The sequence below is a fragment of the Hyla sarda genome, chromosome 3 (genome assembly GCF_029499605.1).
Source record: "Hyla sarda isolate aHylSar1 chromosome 3, aHylSar1.hap1, whole genome shotgun sequence".
Taxonomy (NCBI): domain Eukaryota; kingdom Metazoa; phylum Chordata; class Amphibia; order Anura; family Hylidae; genus Hyla; species Hyla sarda.
This window is the reverse complement of record NC_079191.1, coordinates 318,067,844-318,088,852: the sequence shown is the minus strand read 5'-3', so window position 1 is coordinate 318,088,852 and position 21,009 is coordinate 318,067,844. Positions and strand designations below refer to the sequence as shown.

Below are 21,009 nucleotides of genomic sequence, written 5' to 3'. Positions count from 1 at the left end.
GTCCCTGGCTGCTGATAGCAGCTGGGACCTCCCGTGCATGATGCAACCACCAGTCCGGTGCTTGCGTCATGTACAGGACGTAAATGTACGTCCTGATGAGAAGAACCAAATCATCAGGATGTACATTTAAATCCTATGTCGTTAAAGGGTTAAATCAAAAAAGTTTATTATGTAAGGCTAATAAAACTACTGTACTGATCTGCAGAATAGAATTTATGTAATTTTTACAACAGTGGTTAACATAAAAACTAATCCCAAAAAAAATCTATATGAATATAAACTACCCAGTCCAAAAACCCTCTATACGTAATTATAATAATAATCATAATAATTTAAATAATGTTGGCAGACTTACTCCTTTGGTATATTTCTTACTAATCTGCTCCATGAAAGAAATTTTTGTTTCCTTGGATCGTAAAGGAGGCGTGACTGATCTTCCTGGGGACACTGACGGAGAGGCCAAAGGAGTTGTGTGTGCACTGGACCTCAGAATAGACTGAGGAGTGCGCGCCATGAAACCTGAAGAGGCTGAACTTGCCACTAAAGCTTTTGCCTTCTGGAAGGGAAAATACACAAAAAATAAGAGCCCTGAAACTCAGCAGCATGTTATTTTAGCTTTTAGATGAAGTGCGAGGCATTGATCATGGTACCTTAAGGGTTAAATGCCAGACATCAGCATGATTGCTGTAACAATATGGAAGCCCTTACCTTTACAACAAGAGGAGTCTCCAACAGGTTAAACTCTGATGCTTTGGATAGGTTTTTTAATTGTGTAGATTTGAGCAGATTTAATTGAACAGGGCTCGACGTCAACAAGACTGATGATTTAGTAGGTGTTTTGCAACTGAAATTTTCAAAATCCACACCAAATGAGGATTCTGCCAAGATAGGGTGGACAAGAGAGCCCAATAACCTGTAATACACAAATGAACAACTTGGTTGACAAAATGCATATCAGATTGAAAACAAAGAAAATAAAAAGGTGAATAATCTGGACACGTCACAGGTGGAGCATTGGCCAGTGTACGACCAAACCAAACTGAATCCCCACTTGGGATGAACAATACGACTAACCTAGAATCTCTCCTTGTTTTTGAAATTGGTGTACCAACAAAAGCATCTGGCATTTCCAATTCAGTTACTTGAGGAACAGGACTTGGGCTTTCTTCTATGAAGCTGCAGGGACAAAAAATAGAAAGAAGACAGTTATGAAATAGACTAAGGCTTTATAAAGAATCAGTAAAAAAAAATATTTTAAACATTTAAAAGGGATTGCCTGGAATTTTTCAAATTACATAGATAACCCCTACAGGACCCATGACGTACCGCTACGTCACGACACCCTGGGTCTTAAAGAGGTACTCCGCCCCTGGCATCTTATCCCCTATCCAAAGGATAGGGGATAAGATGTTAGATCGCCGTGGTCCCGCTGCTGGGGACCCCGGGGATCGCCGCTGCGGCACCCCGCCATCATTATTGCACAGAGCACGTTCGCTCTGTGCGTAATGACGGGCAATACAGGGGCCGGAGCAGCGTGACGTCATGGCTCCGCCCCCTCATGACAACACGGCCCATCCCCTTAATGCAAGTCTATGGCAGGGGGCATGACAACCGCCACACCCCCTCCCATAGACTTGTATTGACGGGGGTGGGCCGTGACGTCACGAGGGGCAGAGCAGTGACGCAACGATGCTCCGGCCCCTGTATTGCCCGTCATTACGTGCAGAGCGATCTCGCTCTGCGCAGTAATGATAGCGGGGTGCTGCAGCGGCGATCCCCGGGGTCCCCAGCAGCGGGACCCCGGCGATCTGATATCTTATCCCCTGACATCTTATCTGCTGTTCTGGCACCATAGGGACTTCCTTAATGTGACAATCCCCCCAAAAACCATTTCATCAAAATTCACTCTCCAAAATCCCATTGTTGCTCCTTCCCTTCTGTGCCTTCTACTGCGCCCGCTGAACACTTGACATACACATATGAGGTATTTCCTTACTCGATAAAAATTGGGTTACAAATTTTGGGGGACTTTCTCCTATTACCATTTGCAAAAAAAAAAAAAAAAAAATGGGTCTACAAGAACATGCGAGTGCAAAAAAATGAAGATTTTGAATTTTTTCTTTCACTTTGCTGCTATTCCTGTGAAACACCTAAAGGGTTAACACTTACTGAATGTAATTTTGAATACTTTGAGGGGTGCAGTTTTTATAATGGGGTCATTTGTGGAGTATTTCTAATATGAAGGCCCTTCAAATCCACTTCAAAACTGAACTGGTCCCTGAAAAATTCCGATTTTGAAAATTTGCTGCTGAACTTTGAAGCTCTCTGATGTCTTCCAAAAGTAAAAACTTGTCATCTTTATGATGCAAACATAAAGTAGACATATTGTATATGTAAATCAATAAATCATTTATTTGGTATGTCTATTTTCCTTACAAGCAGAGTAAAAAAAGTAAAAAAAAAAAAAAAAAAAGCTAAATTTTCAATTTTTTCATAAACTTTTGGAATTTTTCCCCAAGAAATGATGCAGGTATCGACGAAAATTTACCATTAACATAAAGTAGAATTTGTCACGAAAAAACAATCTCTGAATCAGAATGAAAGATAAAAGCATCCCAGAGTTATTAATGCTTAAAGTGACAGTGGTCAGATGTGCATAAAATGGCCGGGACCTACAGTGAAAATTGTCTGGGTCTTTAAGGGGTTAAAAAAGGATTTTTGCAATCACTGTAAATTCTCTTTTCTCCTAGTCTTCATTGGGCGACTCAGGAGAATATTGGTATAGGCTGTTGCCACTATTAGGTGCTGACCCCAAGTGAAAAAATTAGGAAGAGACTCCCCCTAGCAGGATATACCCGCCCACTGGCACAAGATAATATGTTTGTACCAAAGAAAAAAAAAAAAAGGCAGAAAACAGGAAAAGAAGGATTACCACAAACTGGGAACACCACCACCAGAAAACAAAAACAATTGGTGGGTACTGTGACCACCAATGAAGACTACATGAAAGATTAAACAGTACACAATTCCTTTTCATAGGGGGACACAAGGAACCATGGGACATGTCGAAACCGTCCCCAGAAGTATGAAAAGTGAAGTGCCTTACAAAGAAACTAAGTCGTGAGGACAAGGCACAGCTGCAGAAAGATCAGCAGAGACAGAATAGGCAAGCGCTGATGTAAAAGGAGAAGAGCGTGAAGAAGAGAGTGGACAAGTAGAAGAGGAATGAATACTTCATAAGGTTAAAAAAAAGCAACATAGTTCATAAGGTTAAAAAAAGACCAGAGTCCATCAAGTTCAACCTATATCCCTAATGAGGCCCTACTGAGTTGATTCAGAGGAAGGCAAAAAACCCTCATACTAGAGGTAAAAATTCCTTCCCGACTCCAAATATACCAGTCAGAATAAATCCCTTGATCAAAGTTCTGTGCCTATAAATCTAGTATACATAACCAGCGATGTTATTCTCCAAAAATGCATCCAGACCCCTTTTGAACTCGCTTACAGAGGTCCCCATGACCACCTCCTCAGGCAGAGAATACCACAGTCTCACTAAATAACCCAAACACTGATAATCTTTCTGGGTACTGCAGTCCTCCCATTCCCCGTATTACTCTGGTTAACCGTCTTTGAACCCTCTCCAGCTCCACTATATCTTTCTTGTACACTGGTGCCCAGTACTGTACACAGTATTCCATGTGTGGTCTGACTAGTGATTTGTACAGCATTAGAATTATTTCCTTGTTGTGGGCATCTATACCCCTATTGATGCACCCCATGATTTTATTTGCCTTGGCAGCAGCTGCCTGACACTGGTCACTACAGCTAAATTTACTGTAAACCAATACTCCCAAGTCCTTTTCCACGTCAGTCGTCCCAAGCGTGCTCCCATTTAATACATAATCCCAGCCCGGATTTTTCTTCCCCATGTACATTACCTTACATTTATCAGTGTTGAACCTCATCTGCTACGTACCAGCCCAAACCTCCGACCTATCCAGATGCTTTTGTAACAGTGCACTCTCCTCTATAGTGTTTACCACTTTACAGAGTTTAGTATCTGCAAAGATTGCTACTTTACTATTCAACCCCTCTACAAGGTCATTAACCCCTTAAGGACCAAGCCCATTTTAACCTTAAGGACCAGGCCAATTTTATTTTTGCATTTTCGTTTTTCCTCCTCGCCTTCTAAAATCCATAACTCCTTTATATTTCCATCTACAGACCCATATAAGGGCTTATTTTTTGCGTGAACAATTGTACTTTGTAATTAAGACTCATTTTACCATAAAATGTACGGCGAACCCCCAAATTTTATTTTTAGGGAGGAGATTTAAATGAAAACCACAATTTTGCACATTTTGGAGGGTTTTGTTTTCACACTATACACTTTACGGTAAAAAATGACATGTATTCTTTATTCTGTGGACAGTACGATTAAAATGATACCCATGGGTAGATACTTTTATATTTTTGTACCGCTTAAAAAAAAAAATCAGAAAAACTTTTTGTACAAAATCAGTAATCTAAAATCGCCCTATTTTGACAACCTATAACTTTTTCATTTTTCCATATATAGGGCGGTATGAGGGCTCATTTTTTGCACCGTCATCTGTTCTTTTTATCGATACCACATTTGCATATATAAAACTTTTAGATCATTTTTTAAAATAAAATGTGACAAAAAAGCTGCATTTTGGACGTCTTAAAATTTTTTACGTTTACGCCATTCACCGTGATAATTAACATTATATTTTGATAGTACGGACATTTACGCACGCGGCGATACCAAATATGTTTATTAAAAAATATATTTTACGCTTTTTGGGGGGTAAAATGGGAAAAACGGACAATTTTTATTTTTATTGGGGGAGGGGATTTTTCACTATTTTTTTACTTTTACATTTTTCAACTTTTATTTTACACTTTTTACATCCCCATAGGGGACTATCTATAGCAATCATTTGATTGCTAATACTGTGCAGTGCTATGCATTGGACACAGCACTGCTCAGTATTATCAGTGATGATCTGCTCGATCTCAGACCAGAGCAGAAGACCCCGGGAGATGGGCGGAGCAAGGCGAGGGGACCTCCGGCTGCCATGCTGGATGATCGGATCGCCGCAGCAGTGCTGTGGGCGATCTTATCATCCATTCAAAGTGTCGCACTGCCGCAGATGCCGTGATCTGTATTGATCACGGCATTGGATGTCCGCCAAACCAGGACGTAGATTTACGTACGTGGTCGTTAAGGGGTTAATATATTAAATAGAATAGAACCCAAGACTGACCCCTGTGGTACCCCACTAGTAACAGTCACCCAATCAGAATAAGTACCATTAATAACCACCCTCTGTTTTCTATCACTGAGCCTGTTACTTACCCACTTGTACACATTCTCCCCCAGCCCAATCCTTCTAATTTTATGCACCAATCTTTTATGTGGCACCATATCAAATGCTATGGAAAAATCCATATATGCGACATCCAGCGATTCCCTCTGGTGCTCACCTCCTCATAAAAGCTGATCAGGTTAGTTTGACAGGACTGATCCCTCATAAAGCCATGCTGATATGGAGTCATTCATTTTTATCAAGATACTCCAAAATAGCATCCCTTAGGAAACCCTCAAACAATTTACATACAACGGAGGTTAAACTAACAGGCCTATAATTCCTTGGGTCACCTTTTGACCCCTTTTTAAACATTGGTACCACATTTGCCATGCGCCAGTCCCTGTTACTATAGGGTCCCTGAATATTAAAAATAGGGGTCTATTACATAATTCCTTTAGAACACGGGGGTGAATGCCATCTGGACCTGCCTATTTTGATTTTTTTGTAGGTGGCACTGTACTTCTTCCTGGGTTAGACAGGTGACCTGTACTTGGGAGCTTACCTTATCTCGCTGTGTTTCACCTGGAATTTCATTTTCCTCAGTGAATACAGTGGAGAAGAATTTGTTTAATATATTTGCTTTTTCCTGATCCCCGTCTATAATTTATTCCTCATTTTTTAACCGGGCGGGGGACGTGGGAGTGCTGGGGCCCGGCCCCGGTACTCACCTCGTCCCTCAAGACCCGGCGGAGACGGCGGCAGTGGCGACAGGTGAGTTGATCTTCGGCGGCGTCGCGGGACCTTTGCAGCAGTCCAGACGGCCGTAAAGCGATCTGGACTGCTCCATCTGGTCCCCTTACACTACAACTCCCAGCAAGCCCAGAAAGCCCTTGGCGTCTGGGCATGCTTGGAGTTGCAGTTTTGCAACATCTGCAGGTCCACAGTTTGGAGACCACTGTGCCTTTCCAGATGTTGCAAAACTACACATCCTCAGCATGCCCTTACAGTCCAGGCATGCTGGGAGTTGTAGATCTGTAACATCTGGCCCTTCAGATTAGTGGTCTGTAAACTGTAGTCCTCCAGATGTTGCAAAACTACAACTCCAAGCATGCTGGGAGTTGTAGTTTGGCAACATCTGGCTCTAAAGATGTTTTGCCGAACTACTACTTCCAGCATGCCTGAGAATGTTTGGGAGTTGTGGTTTTGCAACAACTGGAGGCACACTGGTTGGGAAACATTGTCTGTTTCCTAACTCAGTGTTTCCCAACCCGTGTGCCTCCAGCTGTAGCAAAACTATAACTACCAGCATGCACTGATAGACTGTGCATGTTGGATTTGTAGTTTTGCAACAGCTGGAGGTCCCCCCCCCCCCCCTGTGAATGTACAGGGTACATTCACATGGGCAGGGGGCTTACAGTGAGTATCAGGTAGCAAGTTTGCGATGCAGCAAATTTTGCGCAGCAGCTCAAACTCGCAGCGGGAAAACTCGCTGTAATCCCTGCCCGTGTGACTGTACCCTAAAAACACTACACTACACTACCACAAAATAAAATGTAAAAAACACTACATATACACATACCCCTACACAGCCCCCCTCCCCAATAGAAATGAAAAACGTCTGGTACACCACTGTTTCCAAAATGGAGCCTCCAGCTGTTGCAAAACAACAACTTCCAGTATTGCCGGACAGCCGTTGACTGTCCAAGCATGCTGGGAGTTTTGCAACAGCTGGAGGCACCCTGTTTGGGAATCACTGGCGTAGAATACCCCTATGTCCACCCCTATGCAAATCCCTAATTCAGGCCTCAAATGCACATGGCGCTCTCACTTCGGAGCCCTGTCGTATTTCAAGGCAACAGCTTAGGGCCACATATGGGGTATCGCTGTACTCGGGAGAAATTGCCTAACAAATTTTGGGGGGCTTTTCTTTTCACCCCTTATGAAAAGTTTGGGTACACACCAGCATGTTAGTGTAAAAAAAATTTTTTTACACCAACATGCTGGTGTTGCCCTATACTTTTCATTTTCACAAGAGGTAAACGGGAAAAAAGACCCCCAAAATTTGTAATGCAATTTCTCCCGACTACGGAGTTACCCCATATGTGGGCGCAAAGTCCTCTGGGGGTGCACAACAAGGCCCAGAAGGGAGAGTGCGCCATGTACATTTGAGGTGATTTGCACGGGGGGTGGCTGATTGTTACAGCGGTTTTGACAAACGCAAAAAAAACAAAACCCCACATGTGACCCCATTTCGGAAACTACACCCCTCACGGAATGTAATGAGGGGTGCAGTGAGAATTTACCCCCCACTGGTGTCTGACAGATCTCTGGAACAGTGGGCTGTGCAAATTACAAATTTTGTACAGCCCACTGTTCCAAAGATCTGACAGACACCAGTGGGGGGTAAATGCTCACTGTACCCCTTGTTACGTTCCTCAAGGAGTCTAGTTTCCAAAATGGTAGGCCATGTGGGTATTTTTTGCTGTCCTGGCACCATAGGGGCTTCTTAAATAAGACATGCCCCCGAGCAAAATTTGCTCTCAAAAAGCCAAATATGACTCCTCTTCTGAGCATTGTAGTTCGCCCATAGTGCACTTCAGGTCAACTTTTGGGGTACCTCCATACTCAGAAGAGATGTGGTTACACATTTTGGGGGGTATTTTCTGCTATTAACCCTTGCAAAAATGTGAAATTTAGGGGGAAACACATTTTAGTGACTTTTTTTTTTTTTTACATATGCAAAAGTCGTGAAACACCTGTGGGGTATTAAGGCTCACTTAATTCCTTGTTACGTTCCTCAAGGAGTCTAGTTTCCAAAATGGTATGTCATGTTTTTTTTTTTTTTGCTGTTCTGGCACCATAGGGGCTTCCTAAATGCAACATGCCCCCCAAAAACCATTTCAGAAAAACGTACTCTCCAAAATCCCCTTGTGGCTCCTTCGCTTCTGAGCCCTCTACTGCGCCCGCCGAACAATTTACATAGACATGAGGTATGTGCTTACTCGAGAGAAATTGGGCTACAAATATAAGTATACATTTTCTCCTTTTACCCCTTGTAAAAATTCAAAAATTGGGTCTACAAGAACATGCAAGTGTAAAAAATGAAGATTGTGAATTTTCTCCTTCACTTTGCTGCTATTCCTGTGAAACACCTAAAGGGTTAAAACGCTGACTGAATGTCATTTTGAATACTTTGGGTGGTGCAGTTTTTATAATGGGGTCATTTGTGGGGTATTTCTAAGATGAAGACCCTTCAAATCCACTTCAAACCTGAACTGGTCCCTGAAAAATTGTGAGTTGGAAAATTTTGTGAAAAATTGGAAAATTGCTGCTGAACTTTGAAGCCCTCTGTTGTCTTCCAAAAGTAAAAACACAGCTATTTTATGATGCATATTGTATATGTGAATTAAAAAAAATTCTTTGGAATATCCATTTTCCTTACAAGCAGAGTGCTTCAAAGTTAGAAAAATGCTAAATTTTCGAATTTTTCATCAAATTATGGGATTTTTCACCAAGAAAGAATGCAAGTAACGCCGAAAATTTACCACCAAAATAAAGTAGAATATGTCACAAAAAAACTCTCTCGGAATCAGAATGATAACTAAAAGCATTCCAGAGTTATTAATGTTTAAAGTGACAGTGGTCAGATGTGCAAAAAATGGACGGGTCCTAAGGTGTAAAATGGCTGGGTCCTTAAGTAGTTAAAGGGCCTACACTTTAATTTTTGACCTTTTTTGTATACAGTTTAAGAACATTTTGGGGTTAATTTTACTCTGGCAATGAGTCTGTCTCTATTTTTGCTGCTTTTATCTGTTTGTACATATTTTACATTTTTCTCTATAGCTTTGTACTGCTTCTTCACTGCCTTCCTGTTTTATTAGTAGTAGCTTTATTTTTGTTTTATTGCCCATTTTCATTCATCCATATTGGTTTTCTTTTATTCCTGACCCTTTTATTCGCATAAAGGTATATTTGTGATTGGGGCTACACATACCTGCTCGTGATAACAAGGATATATACTTACTTGATATATAACATTTAAACTTAACATATCGGTCTGAATTGTGCCCAATGACCACGACTGAGGCCACGCCTTTAGAGGGCAAAATGTCAATCTGGTAGGGAATTAAATGTTGTAATCATGAGCCGATGCCCCTACCTTAGCACAAACCCAAGATATAGCTCTGACATTAAGACAGAAATTAGGTGAAAGTGAACTGACTAGCCTAGGAATCGATGCCTGGAAACTGAAGAGCTGTGGTAGTCATGCCCACTCTTAACCAAAATCAGAGTTGGCACTTGAGCAGGGTAAGGTTAAACCCAAGCTGATATCTGCTTGTAGCATGCTGCCTAATATCAGTGCGAGAGTGAAACACTATGACCTGTCAGGCCTAATGAACCCCATCATGTTCCTGCTAATAAGTGGCAAAATAGAAACTGTTAGCTAGATAGGCACAACCATCACCACCCGACTGACCTTGGAGGTAACAGCCTTATTGACTGTAGATCAAACAATATCCTAACACCTTACCTGGAACCCAATGCCCCATTCCTAACTCCACTAGCCTCATGAGTGGTGTCCCACTGTGAGTGACCTACCCTTTTGTTGCCATCATGTCTGTAATTTGCCTACCAAATGTACCTGCAGACACTACCGCTCCATGCCTGAGCCATCGTGCCCTCAAGCTGGACCATTGTGCATATGATAATGCCGATGAAACAGGCACTTATAGGGCCGTCCACCGTGTGACGGATTCTAGCTGGAAACAGGTCGGTGACAAACCTGCGTGGTATATTCCCCGGCAGACGTGTTGTCATAAATGGTGACCCCATGTACGTGACGAGTTGCTCTTGCTCTGAAAAGTGTCAGTGACCAGAACCTGTGCTGCCTCCTCTTGCCAATATGGTAGGCATCCAGAATATCCGACCACCTATGCCGTGGTCTATTGCTTTGAGACTGTCAGTAATGTAGACCTGCGTGTGCCTTACCCTGCAGATGTGGCAGGCATAAAGGGTAACAAACACCTATGTCAAAATGTTATTGCTCTGAAGACGTGTCAGTAACAACCTGTGTAGTGGCCCCCCTGCAGACGTGGCATGTATTACAGGTGAACAACCACCTGTTGAAATTTCACTGCTCTGAAAACGTGTCAGTAACAACCTGTGTGGTACCTCCCCCTGCAGACGTGGCAGGCATAACAGGTAAAGAACCACCTATGTGTTGTAATGTTATTGCTCTGAAGATGTGTAAGTAACAATTAGCTGTGTGGTACCTCCCCCTGTAGATGTGGTAGGCATACCTGGTAAACAACCGCCTATGTATAATAACGTTATTGCTCTGAAGATGTGTCAGTAACAACCTGCGTGGTGCCTCCCCCTGCAGATGTGGCAGGCATAAGAGGTAAACAACGACCTGTGTGTCATGATGTTATTGCTCTGAAGATGTGTCAGTCAGTAACAATGACCTGTGGTGGCTCCCCCCTGCAGACATGCCAGGCGTGACAGGAAACCAATGACCGATGTCAGTGTGACATAACTTTGGCAATCATGAGAAAACCATAACTTAAGCCCCAAGCGTGGGCACAGTGCAGTTATAAGTGTATGAGCCGTATGATGGTATGCGCGTGTCTACTATAACTGCATGCACTGCATAGAAATACTCACCACGTACAGTAAATACTATGAGTATACACACCAACACCACCAGCTCGCCAATGCAGTGCACCTTAGCATGGCACCGACGTCACGAGCGTCCGAACAACCCGAACGCACGGGGTGCATGGAACACAGAAACAAAGCACCACACACGCACAACCAGTCCCGCATCAAGAGTGCATGTGTGGCATACAAAGCAATGAATGTATGAACAATGATCAGCAAAGCCATGCGTACAATGGAATACTATGATTGGCTTATGAACATTAGAACAACGAGCGTATGACACCGTAAGAGCTAAGGAGGAATGAACAGAACTGTATGGATGCTATGAGCGTATGAACAGTACAAATGGCATAGGCGTAATGTCAATGCCAATAGCAAATGCCATTACAATGCCCGTGTAAATGCCATGAGCGAATGATCGGTATAAATACCATTAGCGTATGATCAAAAATAAAAGCCATTGCATATAGACAGTAAGCGCGTATGAACCGCGTGCAAGCCATGAGCGAATGATCGTGGGAATGCTAATAGCATGTGAAACAGTATGATGATGATGCCATGAATGTATGTAAATATGACCACTATAAATACCATGAGCTTATGAACAGTATAACAGCCATGGGTGTATGCCACAGTATCGACGCCGTGAGCGTATGACCAGTATGTGTGTTGTGATCATATGAATGGTGCATAACGCCATGTGCATATAACCGCAAACCCGTGGGTGTGTGAACAGTATGAATATTATGAGCGTGCGATCGGTATGAATACCATGAGCGTATGGGCAGTATGAATGCCATGAGTGTATGCAGAGTATAACTGGCACAAGCATAACGAACGTATAACTACTATGCTTACTACCAGCATGAATGCCACAATCATGTCAATAGTGCGTTCCATGACCGAATGAATACCATGAGCACTCAACAATGTATAGCCATGACATACAGACTGTAAATGCCATGCGAAAAAACGCCGAGTGTACGCACAGCATAGACGCCATGGACAAGCGAGCAATACCAGTGGCATGAGCGTAGAACAGCATGAATACTATTGTGCGCCCGCCCAGTGTATGCGCCACAAGCATATACATGAAATGTCATGAATGTAAGAACAGTGTAAATGCCATGTATAAACAGCATGAACAGTGTAGATGTCCCGGACATATAAACAGTATAGATGTCCTGAGCGTACTAACAGAATAAATGCCCTAAGCATAATGAACAATAACTGCCAAAGCGCATGAACAGTGTAAAAGCCACAGCAAAAGCCCAGTGTAAACGCCACAGCATATGAACAGTGTAAATGCGATAAGCGTCTGAACAAATGCGTACGGTATAAATGCCTTGAGCGTACGGACAGTTTAAATGTCAAGAGCATATGAATAGCGTGAATGTTATGAGTGTGCGTACAGTAAAGCCAAGAGCGTATGCACAGTATGAATGCCATGAGCGCGAGAACGGTATAAAGCAATGAGCGTGTGAACCGAGTGAAATGCTGTGAGCGTATGAACAGTATACAAAGCCATGAGTGAAAAAGCCATGAGTGTATTAACAGTATAAATGCTATGAGCGTATGGACAGTGTAATTGCCGTGAGTGTATGAACAGTATAAAAAGCAATGAGCATGTGAACAGTATGAATGCCATGAGCGTATTAAACAATATGACACCATGCCACATGCTTGTAACGGTAATTCAACTAATTTGATTAGTTTTGTATCTCTGTTTGTGGTATGCGTCAGGAAGTGTGTGCCCTGATGTGGCTATCTTAAACGGCATGAGCGTAATGGAGTGTTTTTTTTTTTTGTTTTGTTTTTTTGAGTGTACATGCAGTACAAATGCGCGAATGCAGAATGGATGCTAAGCAAGTGTGTGCAGAATGAACGCTAAGAGTGCATGTACCGTATAAATGCTATGAACCGTGTGTACTGTATTGAGTGCTATGCACAGTGTGTACCGCATGAGTGCTATGTATGTACTGTATAAATTCTTCTATGAGCGTAAACTCCGAATATATGCTATGAACTTAAGTCCCGTGACATGCAATGAGCGCGAGCCCAATATGCAAGCTAAGAGCGTAAGACCCACTTATTTGAATGTGCTATAAACGTCTAAATTACCACGTATAGAGTATAGATGTACAACACAAATGCCATGACCACCGGCACCAATGCCATGACCACCTGCACCAATGCCAAGAGCGTCTGCACAGCACCAACACTATGCATGATATACATACATAGCTCCCCCCCCTTTTTTTAACCAGGGTATACACAAATCTATATACCTCCACAGACTTAATACATAACCGACTGAAAACTACCTCTAGTGCCTACACATCCTAGCGCATGCTGCCAAGCTGGTGCGCATGTGACCTGGATATAGAGCAGAACGGGGATTCTCTCAGCTCAGGGGTACAATCAGGACACAACACAGCAACACAAAAACCATGCAACGCATGTGTAGAAGATCCCGCCAGCAGGATGATGAGGACAGCCCAGGGGCACAACCAGGACACGACCCGGGATAAACGTGACCAAACAAAAGCAGCCATGCTCGTGAAGAGACAAACAGCAGCAGTGGCTTGAATGAATCAACCGCAGGTGACCAGCCCATCCTCCTGCCCCACAGAGAGAGCCGGACAAGCAGTCAGAAACCGGAAACAAAAGGAAAACTGCTACCCATCTGATCTCGCAGCCGGATCAGCCACCTCCCCGCCGCGCCAACCGAAAGGAGCGCGGACCCGATCAGCGGCAACATAGAGCGGCGAGAAGTCAGGCAGGTACATGTACAAGTGAATGCCTGTGACCGGACCCCCACCAAACTTATCTGAACAGGACGCAGCTCCGGATCCCACGTGCGCCGTGCTAACTAGAGACCGGGAAGTGACGGGCACAACACAGCACACGTATGCAAAACGTCACGAACGCTGCACCGATAGGAGGCAGGGGCGTTATATACCACTGCCCCGGCCCACAACCTCTTATGTGCCGCCTTGACGTGCAGGGGGTTGGAGATGCTACCACCCCTCTCACAAATATAGCCTAATTTTAAGTCTCCCATTTAGTGTCAGTATTCTTGTTTTTGAGGACATTATCCCAATTAACCCCCTTAGACTTATCTTTGGGGTCATCTGAAGGCAATTGTCTATGCTGTGAAGATACGAGATGTGCAACACCTGAAACTACGGATACTGGAAGCCTGTGCTAGCATTTCTCCTGCGGTGTTGCTATCAGTGTGTGAAGATTAGGAGAAGAGGGTTGCATTGACAATCCAACACAATGGGCAGCACATTGAACACATTTTATAATTGGTCAGAAACTTGTAAATAACTCATGAAAGAATTAAGTTACGTTAAAACCAAGCACATCATTGTTTTTCTTGTGAAATTCCCAATAAGTGTCATGTGTCCCATGATCCTCTTCCTATTGAAAACAAAAGTTGGATTCAAAATGGTCGACTTCAAAATGGCCGCCATGGTCACCACCCATCTTGAAAAGTTTCTCCCCTCACATATACTAATGTGCCACAAACAGGAAGTTAATATCACCAACCATTCCCATTCGATTTAGGTTTATGCATATAAATGGCCCACCCTGTACATTATAACTTGTTCTTCAATAAGGGAACCTCGTAAGGGGCAACAAAAACAATGAACTTTAGGAAGGCAAAGTTTGATCAACTCAGAGAAGCCCTTAACAATATAAATTGGGATAATGTCCTCAAACACAAGAATACTGAGACTAAATGGGAGACTTAAAAATATTTTAAATTCTCACTGTAAGAGCTGTGTAAAGCCTGATTATGCTGTATTTGTGAGAGGGGCGGTAGGTTCTCCACCCCCCTGCACGTCAAGGCGGCACATAAGGGGTTGTGGGCCGGGGCAGGGGTATATAACGCCCCTGCCTGGTATCGGTGCGGCGTTCGTGACGTTTTGCGTAAGTGTGCTGTGTTGTACCCGTCACTTCCGGGTCTCTAGTTAGCACGGCGCACGTGGGATCCGGAGCTGCGTCCTGTTCAGATAAGTTTGGTGGGAGTCCGGGCACAGGCATTCACTTGCACATGTACCTGCCTGACTTCTCGCCACTCTATGCTGGCGCTGATCGGGTCCGCGCTCCGTTCAGTCGGCGGGGAGGTGTCACATGACCCTCTTCCTATTGAAAAAACAAAAGTTGGATTCAAAATAGCCGCCATGGTCACCACCCATCTTGAAAAGTTTCCCCCCTCACATATACTAATGTGCCACAAACAGGATGTTAATATCACCAACCATTCCCATTTTATTAATGTGTATCCATATAAATGGCCGACACTGTATTATATTATGATCACTATTTCCTTAGTTACTTAGTCATTAATTACTCTGTCAGACATGTTGGTTAATATTTAGTCTAGTAGGGCGCCCCCTCTGGTCGGGCCCTGTACCATTTGGGACAGATAATTGTCTTTAGCTATAGTCAGAAATCTGTTTCCTTTATTTGATTCACAGGTCTCAGTCTCCCAGTTTATATCAGGATACGTAAAGTCCCCCATTATTATCACATCATTTTGATTTGCTGCCTTTTTATTTGCCTCAGTAATTGATCTTCTGCCTCTTCCATTATGTTTGGTGACTTATAGCCAACCCCTATCAGAATTTTATTTTTATCTCCATATATTTCTACCCATAATGACTCCACATTATTGTTTCCCTCCAGTATAGCCTCCCGCAGTGCGGCCTTCAAACTGGACTTTGCATAAAGACAAACGCCTCCCCCTTTACGTTTTGTCCGCTCCTTAAATAGACCCTAAGTCCCCCTATCCTAAATAGACTATAAAGTCCCCCCTCATCTGCTAACCGGGAAAACTTGTTGGGGTGTGCAAGATAAGGACTAGCATCCCTGACACTTTCCCTCTACCCCGTTTTCTAACTGTAACCCAGCTAGCTGCCTGACTGTCCTGCACCCCCACATCTACTCAAGAGAGTACGTGTTCAGTGAGCAGGAGACTCCTCTCCAAGTTGTCAATGCGTTTCTGTGTTGCCAGTTGCTCCTCTAGATCCAGGATCTGGGCTTCCAAATGAACAACTCACACACATCACGCACAACAATATAAACCTTCAAACTGCTGTTCAAGCATTGCATACATTGCGCAAGATGTACACCGGACTGCATTTTTCAACATGGAGGCCATCTAGTTATGGGGATTTCACAAAGTAAGAATCACAGCGATCCAAACTCCTGCTTTCAAACTCCTGTTTTACAACTCTCACCTGCCTCTATTCCAAATCAGCCTTAAGAGGAAGCTCAGAACCGAGTCCCAAACTAAAATTTAAGCACCTGTGACCAAATCTACCCCTCCTCCTAGAGGCAGAGTAGAGAAAAAAGTGAAAAGGCTGTCTTAAATTCTATCAGTGATCCCTATATGTGCAAATTGAAGTACTCGCACAAGTCACTTAAGCTCCACTCCGCATAGCAGATCTCTCCTGTTTTACAACTCTCTCAACTGCCTCTCTTCCAAAGGAACACTCGGAACAAGCTACAGGAAGAAAATATGGCAAACCCACCCAAATGTTCCTGCAAATCTAGTCGAAAAAGGCAGAATGAAACTGAGGAGTCTCTCCATATTTATAAAACTAGGAACCTAATACAGGAAAACAGGCAGAGAGAATCAGCAGATGGATCCCTTTGAGCGGTGGAATGGGTTCCAAAGAGGCTGGGAGAGATTACAACTTTGTCGAACCAATCCAAGAAACAGGCACATGTGGCCAGCAGAAGAACTGATCATTCTGACTGGATCTCCTGCTTTGGACAAAGAAAAAAGGAGACCTGATTGCTGTTGAAGACTACCTCTAGACCTGGCATAATTACTGTGGCAATGTGTAGTCTGCGAGAAAAGGACTGCTCCACCAGGACCAAGGGAAAGACTGAATAGGACATCATATGGGCTGTACAGAACAGGTGAAGCAGCTAAACCAGCTGAACTGACACATGGTGACCAAGGAACAGCAGATTGTGCAATCACTGACTGTGCCCAAATCAAATTGTTCTAACTAAACTTAGGTTGTGAGGGGTAAAATTAAAAAATAAAAAGCATTTATTTCACCAGCGTCAATTAACATGTTAATGCTCTACTGTCATACATGCAAGATGGTTGGGCGTTTGTTGAGTACAGTATGAGCTTAGGGACAGTGTCTCCTCCACAACCTGGGTGTGTCAGCTGCTATCTGCAGTTGACACCAGCATTTAACAGACATCGCAGAGTAATCTAGTGCTAGTCATTTAACTGTTATAATGCTGCAATCAATAGCATGCACAGCTTTAAAACAATTTTGTGTCACATATCTGCTGGTCTAGTGGACCAACTGGCACCCCAGCAATATAATCGTGAGGCCATTGATACAGTCTAACTTAGGCAGGCTGTGGTAGTAGAGCACAGATTTAAAAAGTTTAATGTCAAATAATTGCTTTAAAAAGTGCCCTAAGGGGACTAGAAAAGTTAACAAAAAGAAAATGTTTATAAGTATTAAAAAGAAAAAAAAATACACAAACTACACAGTTTTAGACTGATGTGTAAAGGACGTTTTTATTTTTTTGTGTAGCAACACAGAAAAACTATACAGATCACTGTTCTCGTACTGACTTGAAGTTTACAGAGAACATGTGGTTTGGTTGCACGGTAAATGGCTTAAAAACCCCTTGTATTTTTTCATTTAGTATTTATGGTAAATGAAGGAAGCCAAAACAAAGTACAATTAGTAGCACAAAAAACAAGCCCTCACATGGCTTCAAAAAAATATATGTAAATAAAAATAACAGTAGTTATGGCCTTTAGGAGAGAAAGGAAGAGAAAAAAAAAAGTAAGAAAACAAAACAGAAAAAGGAAGAATGTGTATGCTATTTATTTTAAACACATTCAGGTGTTGAGATAGGCCACAATACCATAAAATATAAGTTGAATTGGAAGAGCAATTCTTACCTTTTGTAAGGTGAGAAGTCTTTATTTTCACTAGCAACAGACACTTCCTTTATTTTCATCAGCACATTGCGGATAAAGTTAGCTTCAGTTATCACACTACCTGTAGGAGCCTGTTTTGTAATAGTAGATAAAGGCTTTGGTCTTGCAACTATAATACACAAGAAAATACAAATGTTGCTTAGGGTTAAATACGTCGGGAAAATATATTAGCATTTCAAACTCTGGTAAAAGGACTAAAAACTACATGTTCAGTGATAAGTTACATATGGTTTGTAAGGTTGAAGAACCAGACAACAGATCCAGAGAAAGGAACCCTAACCCCCTCCCCACCACCCCATGAGGCTCATTCCAACTGCCCTATTATAGAGGAAAAGTTACTTCCCAACTCCAATATGGCAATCATAAATCCCTGGATCAACATACTATCCCCTTAAACCGTAATTTGTTTTTCAGAAACACATCTAGACCGCCCTTGAACTTGTTTATTGAGTCAGACATCACAACATCATGTGGCAGAGATTTCCGTGGTCTCACTGCTCTTACAGTAAAGAATCCCCGTCTGTGATGATGGTGTAACCTTCTTTCCTCTATGATAAGGGGGCATACTCTACATCTAGTTACCGGCCTAAGTATAAAACGCTCACTAAAAAGATCTCTGTACTGTATATTTATACATTGTGATAAGTGTCCTCCTTACATATAGGTGCCCAAAATGGGACAATACTCCATATGTGGTCTGACTAATGATTTATGCAGAGGCAAAACTATGTTCTTGTCAAGAGCCTTCATGACGCTCTTGATACATCTAATGACTTTGATAGCCTTGGAAGCAGCTGCCTAGCACTGGTCAATAAAGTTGAGCTTACTGTCGACCAGTACCCTTTTCGGTAGAAGTTATACCTAACGTTTTATTATTTAGCACATAATTGTAAATTGTTTTTATGGCCCCAGTATTTAACCTTACATTTCTCCACATTAAATTTAATTTGCCATATTTGTGATCAAGCCTCCAGGTTCACCATATCCCTCTGAAATATTATGCTACCCTTCTCTGTGGTGATCACCTTAGCCAGTTTAGCGTCATCTGCAAATAGAAATTCTACTCTGTAATCCCTCTATAAATTCATTAATAACCATATTGAACATAAGTGGTCCCAGTACTGACCTCTACAGTACCCCACTTGATACTGCCACCCAACCAGAGTCACCCCGGTCCAATCTATAAGTGACCTCCTCATAGAAGAGGATCAGATTACTCTGACAAAACAAATCCTGCATATACCCCTGTTGGTCTTGTGTTAAGTTATTTTCATCAAGATACTTCAGAATAGCATCTCAGAAAAAAACTTAAAGCGCAACTGTCATGGAAATTATACCCCCCCCAGACTAATAACATGATCGTCTAGATGACACTTGTAATGCAGCTGTACTTTTGGCTGCTGTTTATCACTTTATCAGCAGGAAAATAGTTTTATCGTGCGGTCAGCAACAGTCGGATAGGCGTGGCTGGGGATCGTAATGCCCCACCTCCGCCACGCCTATCCCCTGTAAGTGAGCGCTGGACCACTATGTGATTGACACACAGGTCCCCACCCCCCAATGTCCATGATGTGCGGGCCGGCGTGACTCCACTGAGCCTATACATATAATGTGCACCTTTATGTTATATGAAATACAGTGCCCGTACTCCTCTTTCTTCTCATGGTGCCGGAGTCGACTGCTTCTGCTTTCACTATAGGCAGAGAACTCGCTCCCGTTGTCTGCCGCCAGCTCAGTGCGCCTGCGCAGTGCTAGAGGCAGGGAGCGAGTTCTCTGCCTATAGTGAAAGCAGAAGCAGCGTGTCTCCGGCACCATGAGAAGAAAGAAGAGTAGTACGGGCACTGTATATCATATAACATAGAGGTGCACATTATATGTATAGGCTCAGTGGAGGCCCGCACATCATGGACATCGGGGGGGTGGGGACCTGTGTGTCAATCACACAGTGGTCCAGCGCTCATTTACAGGGAATAGGCGTGGCGGAGGCGGGGCATCACGATCCCCAGCCACGCCTATACGTCTGTTGCTGACAGCTCAATAAAACTATTTTCCTGCTGATATAGAGTGATAAACAGCAGCCAAAAGTACAGCTGCATTACACGTATCATCATCTATACTATCATGTTATTAGTCTGGGGGGGTATCATTTCCATGACAGCTGCGCTTTAAATTTTACCCTAAAATTTTTCCCATTTTACTAAAAAAACAACCAAACATTTGATATCACTACATGCAAAAATGCCAAAACTAATGTTGACTTGGTAGGTAACCGGCGTAAATGCCTAAAAAAAATATAAAGTCCAAAATTGCTGATTTTTAGTGACATCATATCCCCCCAAAAAAAGGAATAAAAAGTGACCAAAAAGTTATATACAAAAAAGTGGTGTCATAAAAACTACAGAGGCACAAAAAAATAAAGCTCTCATTTAGCAGTGTATATGGAAAAATAAAATTATAGGGCGACAGAAAAAGGAGATTTTTTTGTACTCACCGTAAAATCTCTCTCGTAGCCTTCATTGGGGGCCACAGGATACTGATGGGGTATATGCTCTTGCCACTAGGAGGCGCTGAGACTAGGAAAAAAGTTGGCTCCTCCCTGGCAGGAGAAAGCCCGCCCACCTGCCATGCGGAAATCAGTTGTGTCACAAAGTAGTAGGAGAAGCCAACAAGAAGGAGAGATGTCCCAAGGACCCTAGAAGGAATCCTGGCTATAAAACCCACGAACCAGAAGGAGAATCCGGGAAAGACAGGAAGATATGAGTGGGTGCTGTGTCCCCCAATGAAGGATACGAGAAAGATTTTACAGTGAGTACAAAAAAAAAAAATATCTCCATTTCTCGGTGGCTTCTTTGGGGGAAACAGGATACTGATGGCACGTAACAAAGCAGTCCCTGGGAAAGAAATAATAACCACCAGAGAAGGGGACACAGTCCTGAGACTGAACCCCGTCCACCTGCAAGGCCGATTGGCAAGACCCTCGGCCAAGAGACAACCAGGGCCCGAAAAAAGTGCATC

General features: G+C 42.9%; 1 protein-coding gene across 2 annotated transcripts in view; it reads right to left on the bottom strand.

Moving 5' to 3' along the window:
- The window catches only part of AHCTF1 (AT-hook containing transcription factor 1), a 176,272-nt gene that overhangs the window by 53,226 nt on the left and 102,037 nt on the right, over positions 1-21,009 (bottom strand). For both annotated transcript variants that reach the window (XM_056567149.1, XM_056567150.1), the window contains exons 25-28: positions 17,956-18,103; positions 1,075-1,176; positions 709-913; positions 356-556 (exon numbers count right to left, since the gene is read on the bottom strand). In XM_056567149.1, the coding sequence (XP_056423124.1) occupies positions 356-556; positions 709-913; positions 1,075-1,176; positions 17,956-18,103 (656 nt within the window). The remainder of the gene's footprint in view (positions 1-355; positions 557-708; positions 914-1,074; positions 1,177-17,955; positions 18,104-21,009) is intronic.